Genomic DNA, 19,213 nt, shown 5'->3' with positions numbered 1-19,213 from the left:
AACGAACATGAAAACCGACTCGATCCAACAGACCCGTCGTAACGCTTCGTAATGAAAAGGCTTTTGCCAGTTGCTCGAAAAAAGTCGGTGTTTTTGTACTTCCTCTGTCACACTAAAAGTATCTCAACATCATCAATATATATATATATGGTAGTATATTAAATATAGGTGTAACTACACCCAGGGGTAGGAAGTATTTATCCTATCTAGTAGATGGATATATCCAAATTTTAATAAAATTATGATATTTTTGGTGGAACGGAGGGAGTATAACAGGTTTCAGGGGTATTGGGGCAATATCAGAGAAACACCGAGCACAATGCCTTAAATGTCCTTCGCCCTCCCGATTCCCGACCAGTCCCCACCCGCCACCAGCACCACCATTGGTACTTTGGTAGGGTTAGAAAGTCGCGCGATGGTGAGTGAGCTCAGGACGAGTCAGGGCCAGTCGAGGCGATCAATGGCGCGGCGGTGAGCTCCTACGGTATCGTCGGCGTGGCCCTTCCCCGTCATACTCCCTCCTCCAGCGCGGCGTCTGCATCCATAGGTATACGGTGTTCGTACCCTAGTTCGAGTCCCTTTCAAAGTATCGGTTGCTCCCTCATACGGTTGGCCTACGCGATCCCACCCCCGCACCCCCCACCCCACGTACACACACCACCACCACCCCAACCCATTTACATCTGATAAATTCGGTCAAGGACGAATTTTTCCCTAGAACAAAATTGAGTTGGTGCGACACACGATTGCTTGCTGCCAATCTGATGCAACAATGATGCTTGCCCTGCACTCGGCTAATTGTCCGGCCATCGTGTAAATCCACTGCACTACTACTGTTACGGAAAAACAATCCAAGGTGCTGAATTAGTCCCTCATAGCTGGGGTGATCCAGGATGTTCAGGCAATTATTGTTCAGTTGCAGGGTCACAAGGTTAGCTGGTCGGATAATCCTCTGACCCAATAAGATCGCTAGATTTAGTTGCGTTGAGTTGAGTGCCGCCCTATGTGTGGCGTGTGTGATTTACAATGCAAACTTTTCGAAAAGTGTCTTTAGCACATGAGCACTATAAAATCATTTTATTTGAATTTCAAAAAAGTTGAAATTAAATACCTACATACATATAAACATTCCAAAGATATAGTAAAAAAATTGGAGAAAAATATATTATATTTTGAGCTATACAAAAAAGACAAATTTCTGACAAATATACGTCCCTATACATACCCACAAATTTGTTTTTTTTTTTCCTGTAGCTCAAAATACAATGCAACTTCTAGCGAAACTTCTCACGAGTATTCAGAACATATATGTGTATTCATGGAACAAATGTGATGATTTTTTGAAACATAGATACATAACTTTTTTAATATTTAAAAAACTGAGAGCACTAGTGCTCATGTGCACCAAATGCTCACTCAAACTTTTCTCCTTAATTAATATTCCCTCCGTTCCAAGTTTGTTGCCGCAGATTTGGTCTTGATATACTGTAGAGGTAGACGCGTTTCAGTGTGTAGGTTCCTCTCATTTTGGAAAAAGTTGCCTCGACTAATTTTGAACAGAGTAGTATATATTTTTCCAGTTCCAAATACTGATAATAATGATGCTTTATCTAGTTTGTACTTCGCTGGCACATAGATAGTTCTATCTATCTATCAGTGGGCCCTGATGGACAAACGAACCAGTCAAGAACGGTCCGTCAGAAACAAGAGGGATGCTTCCACTAGGGTGGAGGAATCGAAGGTAGCAGCAAAGCAGCTTCAGCTTCTACCCCCTGTAAGGATCCACATGTCTTACTTATCTACTCTGCTAAATCATGAGTAACAATAACAAGAAGCATGACTGCTGAATTACCATCGCTACTTGACTGATCATGATTGTTGCAGGACGTTCTGCGGCACATACTATCACGGTTATCACTCAAAGAAGTGGTGAGGTTGAGTACACTTTCTCATGAATGGATACGGTTAAGGATCTGCCATCCAGACCTGGTGCTCACCCAGAAGACCTTCTTTGGCAAAACTGTGGCCTGGCGTACTTACCAGCATCCCGAGACTACCGAATTCATCACCAAAGTAGACAAGCTATTGCGTCCACTATGGTCTACTTCAACTACAACTACCACTACACTTGATAAATTTGTCATCAAATTCTGTCTTGGCAGAAGACATAAGTATCACATTGATAAATGGATTAAATTTTCCACCGCGTCAAGGTCCAAGCACATTGCTCTTGATTTCACGATGGAACGGACATCGACAGGCCGTGAAAGTGACAAGTACGTTTTTCCTCTGCGCAATCTCGGTGGCCCAAATGGCTCTTGTATCAAGTCTCTTGAGCTGGGTTATGTACGTTTAAAGCTGCCACCCAATTTCTGTGGTATCACAAACCTTACGAAACTTGCACTTAATAAGGTGTCCATCAATGAAGCTGATTTGGACAGTCTGTTGCTAAGTTGTGCTTTCCTTGAGAGTTTAAGCATAGAGTTCTGCTCCTTGACAAGTTTATGCATACGGCAAGAGCTGTCCCGGTTGCAGTGCCTACGTGTGCGCTATTGTCACCTGGAAATGATTGAGTTGCATGCGCCGAATCTTGCCAAATTTGCGTTTGATGAATATCACAGGCAAATTGTGCTTGCTGAATGTTTGAAATTGTCAGAAGCAACCTTTGTGTCAAACTTGAGGCTCAGTGTTATCAACATTGCTGATTTTGAGTTGAACTACACATTCCCCAAGCTTCCAACTGCAATTCCTCATGTGCATAAACTAGTTGCACTATTGAATTTCGTTCAGGTTTGCTCTAGAAAGAAGTGCCTCATTTTGTTCTTTAATTTGGCCATAACAATATTTGCATTCAGACTTGAAACCTTGGTCAATCTCAAATTAATAACTATATTTGTGTGGCTGTGTAACGCTTTCGTTTCAGTTGGTAAGATTCAGTAACACCCAGACTAGCTTCATCAATTTGAGGCATCTGAACATGAACCTTGAGATCTTCAACGAGCCATATGATACGAGTTTGTTTTTGGTATTGGTTAATATCTTGCAATCAGCGCCTCTCTTAGAAGAATTGGAACTGCATGTAAGTGATTCAACTGTTCAAATTAGGATAATTTCTTCTGTTTCTGTTGTTTGACTTTTCCGTTTGAATGAAGATGTATATTAAAATTAATGTCTGTATGTGTGCAGCTCGGTCGTTATACAGGCAGCTTTCCTTCTCCGAGGGTGACGAAGGCCGCACAAGGGCCTCAGCATCATCACCTCAACAGTGTCTACATATCTGGATTTTGTGATGCATTGGGGCTGGCTGAGGTGACGCTCTACATGCTTGAGAATGCTACTGTGCTTGAACGTATGGTAGTTGATCCAGTCTCATATGGCGATCCTTACACCGATAGTATCTATTCGGCTAGCAAGGCCGGTAGTAGAAAAGGGGCTTCATACAACATCAGTCGGAACAGGGTATTTGCAAAGGAACACCTTGACAGGGAGCAATTTGGTCACATCCTCACCATTTTGTGATTAATAATGTTATAGATGTGGAAGATCGATGTATTGGCATGGGGGATAATTGTTCGTTCAGGAGCTTCCATCCAAAAGATTTCCTAAGTTTTTGAGAATTAGCGACTGTTATGTGCACACGCAAAAAAAAAAAATCAGCTGTATTGTCTGGAACTTTGTGCGCAATCTGGATTTACGTTTTTGTTCTATGTTTGATCTATTTTGATTTTGTAGTCTGTGTTCCCTGAGTGCCACAGTTCGGCAATGACTTTGCCAAGTACTAACTCCGTTCTAAAATAAGTGACCTAGATTTGGAGGCTTTATTTCGTTTGAGGGATTAGTTCCCTACGGGTGTGGCTTGGACAGCTTGCCCAATCGATCGAACGTATACCCAACTCTCTCAGTACTCTTTACATTTGCATACTTGCATGCGCTTTCTCTTATAATTGGCACCAACCCGTAGGTTAGCCATGCTCGCATGCTATTATGGCCACATGCATGGAATTGCCAATACTCCATTTAATTGATAAGGGCAAACCCGCCATTTTATTTAGGGTGACAAGCTGCAGTCTGGTAGCTAGCATATATAGATATACACATATGACAATTCTAACAGCCAACAACATCAGTTTATTCTAAAAGCCAACAACATCAGATATGGCAGTTTTCTTGACGAGATGAGCACACAACTTCTGCTTAATAGTCCTTGCTCCTCAGTCCAGAGTTGGATAAAACCCATTGACACTCATTCCTCCATCAACGGAGATCGTCTGACCGGTAATGTAAGTCGAGCCAGGCATACAAAGAAAAGCAACTAGTGATGACACTTCTTCTGGTTCTCCGATACGCCTAAGAGGAGTTCGACTCTTACATTTTATTTGCTGCCAGAGGCTGCACACAAAAAAGACAAGAAATATGAGAGGAAAGTACAAGGTTGTTTCCATTTCATGGGGGTCAAATACTTGCCCTCACATGTAGTCAAGGAGAATTTGCACATAGGCTCAGAAAGGAGAATGGGGAATAATCTTTTTGTGTAAAACTGAGCACTCCACATGTAGATGGAGTACAGCTTTGACAAGGAGCCAATAAATTATATTTATGATATAACCTTATATTTTCTATTCAACATAGATGGACATAAATGGATAAGCAGGTACTCTTAATACATTTCTGGTGTTATAACTAATGTATACAGGGTTATAAACATATATTACAACTACTTTTCGCACGAACATACACGATAAATTAAGACAAACAGAGGTAAGATCCTTACTCCTTCAATAAGCGAAGTGAAGATGTACCCTGGGGCAACAGAGTTGGTTCTTATGTTGTCTTTTGCCCATTCACATGCTAAGTTCTTGGTCAACTGGTTCATGGCACCTAAGCAACAGCTTATCAATGGTTAATGCCTAATAGACGCACACTTGATACTAGTGTGCTATAGCTGTTACCTTTAGTCATGGCATAGATAGTTCCGCTATATAGCGCTACAATTCCAGCAATGGAAGTTATGAGAACATTGCTGCCAGCTCCAGATGCCTTTAGAAGAGGATGCGCAAGTTGGCACAAATGATATGCAGATTCAAGATTAGTGGACATCACAAAAGAGTAATCCTCTGCAGAATACTCGATTGTTGGCTTCCTTATGTTTGTCCCCACATTGTTCACCTGAAAGAACAAATGAAGAAAGTCAGGATACGTCAAGTCGTCAACAAGAAGATTTAACACCATGCAAATGAGCTAACTGTAGCCTGCAAACTAAAAATGTACATACAATGTTAATCAACAAACGGGAAATGCACAGAGTTGCATTGTGAGTCCGTGAAAAAGCCCATATGCATTGAACCCATTGGTTCCAGGCAGTTGTATTCTAGTTCCCCACATATATTTGCAGCATCAATCTATAGTTTTGTGCAAAGGAACCAAAGAATTTGGATCCCAAATGAAAACTTTGATGAGAGTAAACTCCAAATTTCAAACATTGAGAACTGCAATAGGTTTTAGCTTTTGTAGCATTGAAATGTGAGGCGCAGAAATCTTTTCAGGAGGTCAGCGGAACAAAATGCAGTCAAAACATTAAGAGCAGGAACAATAATACAGCCAGCAGCTAGCTCTATACTTATGCCATGTCATCAGTAGTTAGCAACAATAAGCACTCATACAATAGGCTGGCTACTAGATTTGCTATATAGAATATTTAAATATTTAATGTGTGCATGTAATGGACATGCATGCAAGACTCAGACTACCCACAATGGGAGTATCATAGGTAGTATCATGCATTCCATGCATGCAAAATGCTGATGTGGCAGTGCAATTAAGGATGAGAGAGAGGGTACTAGTATCATAGGTAGATACTGTATCATAGCACATACTACTAGAAAAATTAATGGCAAGTAAATCTTGTACATATATTTGCACTGAGATTCTACAAAACATTAATATATAGAGACTATGATACTAGTATATGATATCATGCATTGTGGAGATAGTAACATGTAGTAGTATCATACGCATGATACTTCTATATGATACTATGCATTGTGACTAGTCTCAATGGGTGACATCGCCGGCTCAAGCACTCACGGGCGAGCTGCATGCAGGCTGCAGTGTGTTGTGTTTTGTGCTATAGCCGGGCTGCACATGTAGCGCCCGCTTTCTTCTCTCTCCTCTCTTCTCTTTCCTCCACATAGGATTTTAGTAATATAAAATTTCTTGTAGCCTGCCGAGTAGGATCTATTGTACTTGCTCTAAGGGGCAAACAACTGGGTAACTGAAATACTGTAAACACCACTTACCAACCTTGGTCTACAACTGGGTAACTGAAGGAGTGTAAACACCATTGTATTTTACTGACAGATATGGTACAGTACAACTATGGATACTGCATTGCATTGACACTGTGACACGGAAACGATGAAACTGACTGGATGGGGGATTGGTTCCGACTCACTAGGATGTCGAGCTTGCTGCCGAACCGGTCGCCGACGTCGCGGACCAGGCGCTCCCGCTGCTCCCGGACGGAGAGATCGCAGACGGAGACGGTCACGCGGAATCCCTTGGCCTCCCACTCCTTGAGGCGCTCACCCAGCTCTGCCTCCTTCCGGGAGCAGGTGTGCACGGCCGCGCCCAGCGCCGCCAGCTCCTCCACCACCGCGCGCCTGCTCACCGCACCAGCTTCACGAACCGTTGGACGAAATCGCGCGGTGTTAGCAGTGGGAGTTGGGTTACCCGATGCCGCGTGTGCCGCCGGTGACCAGGGCCGTCTTGCCTTGCAGAGACCATCTCCCTGGCGCTCCCGCCGTGGCCGACGTCGCCGCGGCGGCCATGTCGCTGGTTCCCGCCGTTGTGTTCGGGGCGTTGACTTACTTTTGCTCTTTCACCAACCAAGAAGAGCAGAGTTATTCACTTGTTCACGACTGGAGCTGCAGACACTGGTATAGTGTGCAATCTCGCACAAGGAGCCAAGAGCCAACTGATCGTGTTAGTATCGCTGTCATGCTGTGGCACAACTTTAGGCTGGGTCTGGTAAGGTGGACCAGTTAAACAACGTAAAGTGTTTTAGGGTTTGCGTGTCTCCACGTATCTCTTTATATAGATCAGCAGTGTACATACAACGTACAATAATACATGACAGGTATAATACATCTAGACCTACTTTAACATCCCCCCTCAATCTGAACTTCTACCCTGTACAAGATTCAGATTGGTACTAAATCGGTCTAGCATCTGTCGAGTAGCTGGTTTAGTGAACACATCAGCTAGCTGATCACCGGAAGAGATAAACCTGACCTGAAGAGCTCCAGACGCCACGCGCTCACGCACAAAATGGAAATCGATCTCAATGTGCTTGGTTCTTGCATGAAACACTAGATTAGCGGTCAGATAAGTCGCCCCTAAATTATCACACCACAATATGGGAATGCGCTGCCGAGATACTCCCAACTCCTTGAGGAGAGACTCTATCCAAATAGCTTCAGCAGCACCATTTGCCAATGCTTTGTATTCTGCCTCAGTACTGGATCTTGAGACAGTGGGCTGTTTCTTCGAACTCCAAGAAATGAGATTCGGACCAACAAAGATGGCATAGCCTCCTGTGGATCGACGATCATCCACACATCCTGCCCAATCCGCATCAGTGAAGACACTAATACCAGTCGAGGCCGACTTGCGAAACAGCAGTCCTGTATTCAGCGTGCCCTTAACATAACGTAAGATGCGCTTGACTGATTCCCAATGAACATCAGTTGGCTGTGACAGGAACTGACAGACTTTGTTTACCGCAAATGATATACCTGGTCGGGTGAGAGTCAAATACTGAAGGCCTCCAACAACACTGCGGTACCGGTGAGAATCCTCAATACCTAAGGGAGTACCAGACTCACGAGAAAGATGTTCCGTCACATTCAGCGGCGTAGAAGTGGGTCGACAATTCTCCATACTCACACGGTGCAAAAGATCCAATGCATACTTCCGTTGAGTGACAGTCATCCCCCCAGAATTGTAGGACGCTTCAAGACCCAAGAAATATTCCAGTGCACCAAGATCCTTGATAGGAAAACTGGCAGAAAGGGCACGCACAAGACTATTAACCGCCCCTAGAGTAGAACCAGCAATGATAATATCATCGACGTACACCAGCATGTATACCTGTACACCGTCCCGAGAGAAAGTGAACAGCGAAGTATCAGCCTTCGAAGAGACAAAACCCAGATCTGCCAAGAGAGCACTCAGGCGAGCATACCAAGCACATGGAGACTGCTTCAGACCATAGAGAGCCCGCTGTAACTTGCACACATGAGAGGGATATCGCTCATCCTCAAAACCGGGCGGCTGGTGCATATACACATCTTCGGACAGATAACCATGAAGGAAAGCATTGCTGACATCAATCTGACGGAGACTCCATCCACGAGACACTGCAAGGGAGAGAACCAGTCGTACGGTGGCTGGCTTGACGACTGGACTGAACGTGTCACCATAGTCGATGCCATGCCGCTGAGTGAAGCCCCTAGCGACAAGTCTGGCCTTATGTTTATCAATAGAACCATCAGGCCGATGTTTGGTCTTGAAAATCCACTTGCATCGACAATGTTAACGCCGGGCGGTCGAGGAACCAAGACCCATGTCTTGGTATGATGAAGTGCAGCCACCTCATCAGCCATGGCAGCCCGCCATGCAGTCTCACGAAGCGCATCGCGATGAGACACGGGCGCGGCAAAGAAAGCACGCCGGCCAATGTCATAACGCCAGTACCATCAGTGTATGTCTTCTCTCGGCGAGTGTTGTCGCAGGCGCGGGTGACCATGGCGTGTCCTGGGGCAGCCGCAGGCGTCGCGGTCGAGGGAGCAGAGGAGCCCTCGACGGAAGGCGACGCGGGCTGATCAGTGCTGGATGTCGACTCAGGCGGAGAGGAGGCCGCAGGCGAGGGGCAGGCCAGCCCATCGCATGGTGCAGCAGACGCCGATGGATCGGCAGAAGGGAGCGCTGCATGCGGCGCTGCATGCGGCATCGGAGCCCGTGCCTCCGCATGCACGTCGATCACCGGGACGGGCACCGCCCTGTGCACGTCGGTTTCCTGCACACAAGAACTACCATGCACATTAAGCGGCAAATGAGATAAGTCATATTTGCGCATACAGTCACTCGTAACCGGTTCATCGGAGGGAAACGAAATCGCATGTTTCAAGGTGGAGACATCGACGGTAACACCGGGAGTGGAGTACGGGAAGACGGATTCATCAAAAACGACATCACGAGAAATATAAATACGGCCCGTGGAGCGGTCGAGACACTTGTACCCCTTGTGCATCGGGCTATACCCCAAGAAGACACACATCGTGGATCGGAAAGACAACTTGCGAGTATTGTACTTCCGCAAGCTAGGCCAACAAGCGCATCCAAAAACACGGAGAAAGGTGTAGTTGGGCTGGACTTTGAGAAGCCGAAAGAGAGGGGTATCTTGCTGTAGCACAGGTGTTGGCATGCGATTAATGAGGTAGCAGGCGGTGAGAAAAGCTTCATCCCAATACCGAAGTGGAAGGGAGGAGTGTGCAAGCAATGCAAGGCCGGTTTCCACCAGATGGCGATGCTTGCGTTCAGCAATCCCATTTTGCTGCGATGTGTGAGGACACGAGACGCGATGGGAGATGCCAAGACGCTGGAAGTAGCTGTGCAGCTTATGATACTCGCCACCCCAATCCGACTGAATGGCTTTGATTTTGGTGTTCAACAGACGCTCCACATGCGCCTGGAAGGTGTAGAAGACATGCTCAACATCAGACTTATGCTTGAGAAGATAAATCCAGCAAAAACGGGAATAGTCATCGACAAAGCTAACATAATATTTATACCCTCCCGAGGATGCAATAGCTGGACCCCATACATCCGAATGAATTAACTCAAGAGGTGCAGTAGAAATACGATGAGAAATATTATAAGACAATTGTCGACTTTTAGCACACTAACAAGCATCACAAACTGAAGTCTGATTATTGGAGGAACACACTAAATCATTTTGCCTAATAATAGCTTGAACGACATTATTGGTGGGATGACCAAGGCGACGATGCCAATGAGACGAAGAGGTCTTCACGCCGGAGAGTGCTCGGCGCGACGATGGAGGAAGAACTCGACCAAACGGGACGGGGTACAGTCCATCTTTGCTTCTACCGTGGAGCAGAATTTTCTTCGTGACCTTGTCCTTTACAAGGAAAAAGAACTTATGAAACTCAACAAAAACATTATTGTCGGAGACAAGACGATAAACTGAAAGGAGGTGATTATGAATGTGCGGAACACGAAGGATATTATTCAGTTTCAACGATGAACCAGGTAAAGACGAATGACCAATATGCGAAATAGACAAACCTGCACCGTTGGCCACCTGAACTTGGTCCTTTCCGTGGTAGCGGTCATGCACGTGGAGACGCTCGAGATCACTTGTCAGGTGATCGGAGGCACCGGAGTCGAGGTGCCAGTACTGCTCGTTGGAGGATGTCGATGCAGAGTTGCCGGTGCGCTGCTTTGGATCATAGCGCCGGCGACAGTCACTCGCGTCATGCCCCCAGATGTCACAAATCTGGCACTGGGGGCGCCACCTGCGACGTCCTCCTCCATTGCGGCCATTGTTGCCGCCATTACCGTCGTTGCGTCGACGGTCTTGGCCACCTCCACCGTGACCGCCAGATCCCTGTCCGTTGCCTCCTTGGACAGGGCCATGCTGTCCCTGCGAGCCACCACCCGCGGGACGACCACCGCTAGGGCGAGACGAGTCACCCGCGCGCCCTGAGTTGTTGAAGTAAGGGCGAGACGCGGCGTTGGCCGAGGATGTCCAGTCCTCGGGATGCACTCGCTTGCTGTTTACGAAGGCCCTCATAGTTGAGGACGGTCTTGTAGAACATGGCCAGCGTGACAGGCGTGGTCGCGAAGTCCATGGACGCCGCGATCGGGTTGAACGCAGTTCCCAACCCGGTGAGCATGTAGTCGATGATCTCGTCATCGCGGAGAGGGGAACCAGCGGCGGCCATGGCGTCGGCGAGGGCCTTCACCTTCTGCATGTACTCGCTGGCGGACTTGTCTCCCTTCTTCAGTCCTTGGATCTCGCGCCGAAGGGCACGGATGCCGGCGCGGTTCTCGGCGGAGAACATGGCGTGGACGGCGCTCCAGGCCGCCTGAGCCGTTGCACAGCCGATGAGCTGGGCCGAGACTTCCTCATGCATCGACCCGAGGAGGTGGCCGAGGACGCGCTGGTCCAAGGTCCACCACTGCGCATACGCTGGGTTGTCGACGTCGCGCGCGGCGTCGCCGGTGCCTTCCCGGATGGTGCGCGGCGGTGCCGGAGCCGAGCCGTCGAGGAAGCCGTGGAGACGTGCACCGGCGAGGTTGGGAAGAGCGAGTGCCTTCCACAACATGAAGTTACTGCCATTCAAACGAACGGCGATGGCCGGGAGAACCGGGACGGCCGCTGTGTCAGACGGCGGCGGGATGACAGGACCTGCGACGGCGGTGGACAGACTAGCGCTGGAGGTGGTCGTCAGCGCAAGGCTGGAGGAAGGCTGCAGGGCCATTGCGGCGGCGGCGGCGGCGGCGGACTAGGCGCGGCGGCGGCTAGCTAGGGTTTTTGCTAGCGGCGGCGGTGAAGGAGCCAGATGGCTCTGATACCAAGTTAAACAACGTAAAGTGTTTTAGGGTTTGCGTGGGGCAATGCCTCTCCACGTATCTCTTTATATAGATCAGCAGTGTACATACAACGTACAATAATACATGACAGGTATAATACATCTAGACCTACTTTAACAGTACCAACAATGAAAATTGACATTCTAAGCTACAGATATATGGAGTACTACAAGTCTGCAGCAAAGAAAAAAATTCCAGTTTCAGTTCTTATCTCCAACTATGAAATTGACATTCTAAGCTTTCAAAACTCAGAAGGTTTTGTATTTGTCAGACTCTTCTGAAAATCATACTTCCTCCAATCCATAATAAGTGTTAAGGTTTCGGTTTAACCTTATTATGAATCGGAGAGAATATGTATTTGGAAGTACGCATGATGGGCGAGAATACGGTAGCAACAAATTCAGACGGCTTTGTCACACCACGTTTTGCACTAGTCGTTTGATAGTGGAACGGACCCAACAACTTAATGTTTCATGGTCTGGGCTTCTCTTCAGCCTCCAATCGTTTGCATTTCTCTCAGACATTCTTGAACCTGTCGTGGATGTCAACAAGATAGTAGCTTTGGTTGTCCAGAACTCAGCTAACGACAAAGCATCCCTCCCAAGGGGAGAAAAACATGTGCAACCTGTCCTTTTTCTAGATCAAGCGCAACACTAGGTCGCCTTGAACGAAAGTACGGCCTTTGACTTGGCAAGTATGGTAGGGGTGCAAGTCTTACTGGTAGATTGTTGATCTAGATGCGGCGAGATCTCATGCCTCTTCTATGAGTCCATCTCGTCTTATCAAGTTGAGACATTGCTCTCCTCAAGATATCCGGTGATTCGCACAGAGTTGTCTGTCTATGATGTCGATGGGCATGGTCATCTTTATTGATATGTTAGGAGTCCTATCACCTTTTCTATTTAATATCATTGCAGATATGTTAGCAATTTTGATAGCGCGGGCAAAGGAAGACGGTCAAATAGATGGCCTCATTCCTCATCTAGTTGAGGGAGGTGTTTCTATTCTTCAGTATGCCGATGATACCATCATTTTCAAGAAGCATAACTTGGAGAAAGCGCTAAATATGAAATTGATCTTGTGCATTTTTGAACAACTTTCGGGGCTGGTGATAAACTTCCACAAGAGCGATGTTTTTTTGCTTTGGTAATGCTAAAAAATTACAGGACGACTATATTAATTTATTTGGGTGTGAGGCCGGAAAATTTCCTTTCAAGTATTTAGGAATACCGATCCATTTTAGGAGGTTAAAGAATGGGGAATGGAAGCCGATAGAGGATCGATTTGAGAGAAAAATCGCGAGTTGGGTTAGTAAACTACTCTCGTATGGCGACAGACTAGTCCTCGTTAACTCGGTATTAACAAGTTTACCGATGTTCATGCTCTCCTTATTTGAAATACCCAAAGGAGTACGAAAAAGATTGGATTTCTTTAGGTCAAAATTTTGTTGGCAAAGCGATGGCCATAAGAAGAAGTACAGACTTACTAGATGGAGTATTATTTGTAGGCCAAAGGATCAGGGGGGTTTGGGGGTGGAGGTTCTCGATATTAAAAACAAGTATTTACTAAGCAAATGGCTCTTTAAACTCTTGACTGAACAAGGTATGTGGTAGGAACTAATTCATAATAAATACCTTCACTTCAAATCTTTGTCTCAAGTAAAGGCAAAGGCCGCTGACTCACCCTTTTGGAAGGTTTTGGGAAGATACATGGCTGGGTAATTCTCCTCCTTCTCACCAATATCCTTCGCGTTATAACATAGTAAATCGAAAACAAGTTTCTGTTGCTAATGTTATGTCTTAAACGCCACTAAACATCACTTTTAGGAGAAATTTGACTGGGAATAGAGAAACAAGATGGATTCACTTAGTATCTTGGTTAATGGAGATTAATCTCTCTACTATACCGGATGTCTTTGTATGGGGCTTAACGCCATCTGTAACTTTTACTGTCAAATCTTTGTATTTAGACCACATGAATGACCATACCACTTTTTAAGGAAGTATATTTGGAAGATGAAAGTACCACTAAAAATCAGGATTTTTATGTGGTTTTTGTTCAAGAAAGTAATTCTTACAAAAGATAATCTCGTAAAACGTAATTGGCATGGCAATAAAAAATGTTGTTTCTGTGATCATGAGGAGACCATTCAACATTTATTCATCACGTGTCCTCTGGCCAAAATAGTTTGGCGTATTGTGTATATGGCTTTCAATATTACATCCCCAACTAGTATTTGGAAATTGGCTTAAGGATGCTAATAAGAATGATAAAGCACAAATACATGTAGGCATTTGTGCTTTACTATGGGCCATTTGGAATGTGCATAATGACTATATCTTTAACAATGCAAAATCTTCATCTTTTATGCAGGTTATTTCCATGGCTACCCATTGGATCCGTATGTGGTCCTATCTACAGCCAATGGAGAAACGAGTGGGATACTGGGTGCAACCGGCTAGAGAGGGTTGCGCGGGCTGGCGTTTTGATTTCCACCTAGCATATTAGTGCCTATGCATCTCTTGTCATACTCTTTGTTTAGATGGTTGATACATGTATCGATCCTGTGCGACTCATAATGTAATATTTTGTAAAACTAAGTTCGCTACTTCAATAATGAAATAAAAGCTGCATGCATGAATCGATGTAGAGGCTGGGGCTTATGCCTCCATTTCGAAAAAGGAGTTCTCCTGATGCTCCAAAGCATCCAGGGGAATTCGTCGATCCAAGCGCACGTGACTCGCTCAAGGGGTGTGAGTAGGCGTGGCTTGATTCCCTTAAGGATCATCTGATTGGCGCGTTTCGCTTGTTCTCATTGAACTCGGTATGTGCAACTAAGGCTAGTTCGAGTCGTATATATGTGCGTCTGTAGTGTAGTACTTTCTGAACTTTTCCTCAGTGAAGTTGGAGATATTATCGATAATGATGCTATGTGTACAACCGTACCAGAAATTAACTCCACTCCTTGATAAGAGACTTTTTACGGTACAATTTACTTGTCCCTAGACGAGTAGTATTGATGCAGGGATAGTTTAGGAAGGTAACGTTTTGATTTTTTTTTCTGAAAAGGGTAGCTTGGTCCTGGATTTAGGGGTCGGTCGATCCCTTCCAGTTTCCACGCAGCGCCGACGGAAAGAGAGAGAGAGCCATGGTCGTCTTGCACGATAATCATATAGCCCTGTCGTCGCTCGCACGGTCTCCTTCCCGCTCTGCCATGTATCGCCGATCAGTACCACTCACGCAGTCACGCCTGCAATAGTAGTTCTCCTCATGGGGATGTCAGTGGAGTGTGTTGCGCCTGGAACAGATGACAGTATCCCGTGCTGTATCTGCTAGAGGAGCAGACGTCGGAGTGGCCGTGGTGCTGTGGTGATGAGCAGGCGTACGCGACGGCGTGCAGCCTGGCGGAGGAGCTCCCCCTTGCGCCCAGCACCAGCAGGCTCGCCGCGGCGGTGTGCAAGCGGTGGATCCGCCTCGGGCTCCTCGCCTGCAGGTCGGTGTGCAGCTTGGCGCAGAAGCTCGCCCACGCGCCCTGCACCAGCAGCCTCACCGCGGAGGTGTGCAAGCGGCGTCTGGTCCGCCTCGGGCTCCTCGCCGGCAGGTCAGCGTACAACCTGGCACAGGAGCTCGTCCGCGTGCCCGGCACCAGCAGCCTCGCCGCGGCGGTGTGCAAGCGGCGGCTCGGCCTCGGGCTTCTCGACGGCAGGTCGGCACTATGGTGGATCCATCGGCGGTGCTTGACGCGGAAACAAGCGACATGGCCAAGTAGGCAAGTACGGCTCCAGGGCTGGAGCCTGCGGGAGGAGCGGATGGCTACGTAAGTGGAGTGGAAGTCCAGTCGAGCTAGCCGGTTGGACAAATTTCGATCCCCCAAAAATTCGTTTTTTACAACTTCCGAAAGTACCCTTTGGTAATCAGGAATACAACAGTTTTGCACTTCGGTGGAAAAATACTACTCATCTGCTAGACTAGTATGAGTCAATCTAAGCGCTTCGATATAGTCCGTTGGACGGTTGAGGCTTCTTTGTCCCTACCGTAAAAGAGCCCCCTTGATAAACTTAGGCACCGTCTAGTTTTGATGGGCTTAGCTTCAACCCACATGAAGAATTTGTCCACGATCACTAGAGATGAGTCATGCCTCCAGCAAAATGCCAAGTAATGGATATGGTTTTGAGATTTTCATCAGGCACATGAGGCTGATTCACAAACTTTTGTCACACATCACACCTCTTGACCAAGTCGATGTCATCAGTCATGAGCAGAAGAATCCCAGTTGGAACATTTCCCAACTTCTGTTTACCAGCATGCGGCATTTTTGTGCGGTGTGAAAAAACGTTCACCACGTGATACTTATCCGGTTTTGCTCTTCATGCGAAGGTTTGCCCTCACTGTCATACAGGCCAGTTCACCCTCGTGCCAGTGACCACGCACGGTGCTGTTTGAACTAGATGGAACAGGATACAATGTCATTTAAACACAACCTACAAAAGATGAATTAACTGGAATAACAAGGTACATGTCTAAACCACAAGAGTTCACGAAGATCTTCACATAGCTGACTTGTACAATGGCCATTAAAGTGGATACTTGATTCATGACGAGCTCAGTTTTACAACAAGAATAGAGGATATGACTGGCCACCTGGGCAACAGCGAGAGATATCCTCTTCCTGGACAGTCTTTAAGCTGGATAGAACCCATTCACGGACATTCCTCCATCCACTGAGATTGTCTGGCCGGTTATGTAAGTGGAACCAGGCATGCAAAGAAAAGCAACCAGAGATGATACTTCGCCTGGTTCTCCGAGACGCCTAACTGGAGTTCGACTCACGATGGAGGTCTCAAATTCCTTATTCGCCAAAAGCTGCATAAAAATTAATAAGAGGGGAAGGGTTTCAGGGATCACAGTTACCGTTTTCCAGTAACTCCTTGGCGCAAGGAGCATAGGCAGATACCAAACTAAAAGAGTGCAGGAAAAGTTTTTGCGAAAAGAATAGAAACTTCAACGTGTCCAATTTTTGCTCTGTGTACTATTGCTCGAAACAAAGACGCGACTAATAAAATTTACTTGTGATGTGCCTCTATACTATTACAGATACAGGTGAACATGAATGGGAGTCAGTTCTACTAATAAACTTCAGAGCATATTTAAGGTCCTTGCGCCATAAGGTCCAAAGAAAAGAAAAACATACTAAGACTTCTAGTTTTGGAAACTGCAACCATAAATAATTATCAATATGTCATATGTGGGTATCTTTATCTTGTTTGCACCAACCATTGCAAAAACAATTATCTGTCGGGTAATGTAGGTCAAGCCAGGCATACAAAGAAAAGCAACAAGCAAGGACACCTCTTCTGGTTCTCCAATATGCCTAAGAGGGGTTCGACTTTTAAAGGCGCACCCTCACCCTCTAACATTTTATTTGCTGCCAAAGGCTGCACACGAAAAGGAAAGAAACATGAGAGGAAAGTTCAGGGTTGTTTCCATTTCATGGGGGTCAAATACTAGCCCTCACATGTACTCGAGGAGACTTTGCACATAGCCTTAAAAAGAAGGATGGAGAATAATCTGTTACTTGTAAAACTGAGCACTCCACAGGCAAATGGACTACAGATTTGCCAAGAAAGATGCAGACTAGGGTCCAATAAACTATATTTATGTTTTGATATTTTATATTCTAGTCAATGTACAAATGGACACAACCGTTCAACCCAAAACCTCGTCTTTTTTTTCGAAAAGGAGGTTGAGACCCCCGGCTTGAAGAGATGCCTACGACCTTTATTTGCATTTTATTCAACAAAGAATTGGTAAGAGCATATATCAAACAATCCGAAACGACCACGCAGCACCTAGAAACCTGACAATGAGAGAAGAAAATGTCATCAGTGCCTCATGCCCTAAAAACATAAACACCCCCCGTCCCCCACCCCACGAGGTAGGTACCGGGGGCATCACCGAGTCACCCTATGGCAAAACAGGAGCACTCATTCATCCATATCAGCAGACCCTCAGCGAGCACATCGTGTCCAACAACCGATGATCTATCTACATGGCAGAGATCCGCATAGCCCTTGCCAGGTCTGCCATCGACGCCTCCATGGCGCCAGACATCGCCTCCACCCTACGCGAGTCCACCTTGGAACGCCTGCCACCAAGACCCCGCTGCACCATGCCGCCTCTCAATAGAGGTTTCCTCCAAAATGTTCTCGATAAAACCCCATCTCATCAACTAAAGTGTTCTACATAGGCCGAAGCTGACACTATGCTTTTGTCACCCTATATTTTTTAAAACTGATTTACCCCATTTTTTTATTACTTTCGCAACTTAAAACACTAGCATTCACACCAAAATGTACTCCGTAGTAGAAATTATACATTAATTAGGTTCTAAAAATGCTAATACTTGTATTACAACTACGTTTTGCATGAACATACACCATAAATTAAGATGAACACAAGATCCTTACTCCTTTAATAAGTGAAGTGAAGATGTACCCCGGGGAAACCGAGTTGGTTCTTATGTTGTCTTTTGCCCATTCACATGCTAAGTTCCAACCTGGGTCTTAGTTCCGACTCACTGTTCATACTGCATTGGCAGATGACGACGAAGAATGCAGAAATCGACGGGAGGGGTCTTAGTTCCGACTAACGAGGATGTCGAGCTTGCCGCCGAATCGGTCGCCGACGTCGCGGACTAGGAGCTCCCGCTGCTCCCGGACAGAGAGGTCGCAGACGGAGACGGTGACGCGGAATCCCTTGGCCTCCCACTCCTTGAGGCGCTCGGCCAGCTCCGCCTCCTTCCGGGAGCAGGTGTGCACGGCCGCGCCCAGCGCCGCCAGCTCCTCCACCACCGCGCGCCTGCTCACCGCACCAGCTCCTGATCATGCTAACCGCTTTACGAAATCGAGCAGTGTTACTAGTAATGGGAGTTGGTTACCCCATGCCGCGTGTGCCGCCGGTGACGAGGGCCGTCTTGCCGTGTAGAGACCATCTCCCTGGCGCTCCCGCCGTGGCCGAGGTCTCCGCCGCGGCCATTTGCTGGTTCCCGCCGGTGTGCTCGAGGCGTTGACTTGCACTGCTCGTTCACGAACGCACAAGGGGCCAACTGATCGAGTTACGTATCAGTTGTTAAAAAACAAAGGTTTTACGTATCGCTGTCATGCTGTGCTGTGGCGCAACCAGCTAGAGATACGGAGGCCTGGTCTGGTACCAACTACTGAAGGTCTGCAGCACAGACAAAACTTCCAGTTACAGCTCTTAACTCAAACTATGAAAATTGACATTCTGAACTGTCAAAATTTCAAAACTCAGAAGGTTTCATACTGGTCAAACTCCTCTGAACACCACATATATTTGGAAGCACGAGCAGTGAGCGGGAATACAGTAGTAGCAAATTCAGAGGCGTTTGTCACACTAAGTTTGCATTTGCAGACAGTTTGGCACTTCCGCTGCTCGGAATCCAGAGTTGAAACATTTCCCAACTTCTGTTTACCAGCATGTCAACAGTTTTTTTCAATGTGCCAAAAGTGATCGC

At 46.6% G+C, this 19,213-nt stretch overlaps 3 protein-coding genes across 6 annotated transcripts; 1 reads left to right on the top strand and 2 right to left on the bottom strand.

The window, feature by feature from the left end:
• Positions 1-414: 414 nt before the first annotated feature.
• On the top strand, positions 415-3,668 carry LOC127296044 (F-box/LRR-repeat protein At3g03360). The gene is made up of 5 exons (XM_051326071.2): positions 415-547; positions 1,615-1,774; positions 1,885-2,790; positions 2,924-3,079; positions 3,187-3,668. Exons 2-5 carry the CDS (start codon positions 1,667-1,669, stop codon positions 3,517-3,519), a joined length of 1,503 nt encoding a protein of 500 aa, XP_051182031.1. The 5' UTR covers positions 415-547; positions 1,615-1,666; the 3' UTR covers positions 3,520-3,668.
• A 348-nt stretch (positions 3,669-4,016) lies between these two features.
• Positions 4,017-6,941, bottom strand: LOC127296048 (tropinone reductase homolog At5g06060). 4 transcript variants are annotated; one of them, XM_051326076.2, is made up of 6 exons: positions 6,730-6,937; positions 6,452-6,659; positions 4,950-5,166; positions 4,772-4,878; positions 4,713-4,714; positions 4,017-4,389 (listed from the first exon to the last, which is right to left on the bottom strand). In XM_051326076.2, exons 1-6 carry the CDS (start codon positions 6,825-6,827, stop codon positions 4,212-4,214), a joined length of 810 nt encoding a protein of 269 aa, XP_051182036.1. In that variant the 5' UTR covers positions 6,828-6,937; the 3' UTR covers positions 4,017-4,211. The 4 variants fall into 4 exon arrangements, 3 of the variants coding, with proteins under 3 accessions (XP_051182036.1, XP_051182035.1, XP_071675419.1); XM_051326075.2 differs by lacking the exon at positions 4,713-4,714 and having other exon boundaries at positions 4,017-4,379; positions 4,751-4,878; XM_071819318.1 differs by lacking the exon at positions 4,713-4,714 and having other exon boundaries at positions 4,232-4,389; positions 6,730-6,934.
• LOC139830682 (tropinone reductase homolog At2g29150) lies at positions 5,027-18,749 on the bottom strand. The gene is made up of 3 exons (XM_071819319.1): positions 18,617-18,749; positions 18,147-18,537; positions 5,027-5,166 (listed from the first exon to the last, which is right to left on the bottom strand). The coding sequence occupies exons 1-2, from the start codon at positions 18,712-18,714 to the stop codon at positions 18,315-18,317; spliced, it is 321 nt and encodes a 106-aa protein (XP_071675420.1). The 5' UTR covers positions 18,715-18,749; the 3' UTR covers positions 5,027-5,166; positions 18,147-18,314.
• Positions 18,750-19,213: the final 464 nt, after the last annotated feature.

This window comes from Lolium perenne, chromosome 4, assembly GCF_019359855.2.
Source record: "Lolium perenne isolate Kyuss_39 chromosome 4, Kyuss_2.0, whole genome shotgun sequence".
NCBI classification, from domain to species: Eukaryota; Viridiplantae; Streptophyta; class Magnoliopsida; order Poales; family Poaceae; genus Lolium; species Lolium perenne.
Note: the sequence above shows the minus strand (reverse complement) of the source record. Positions and strands in the feature narration are given on the sequence as shown.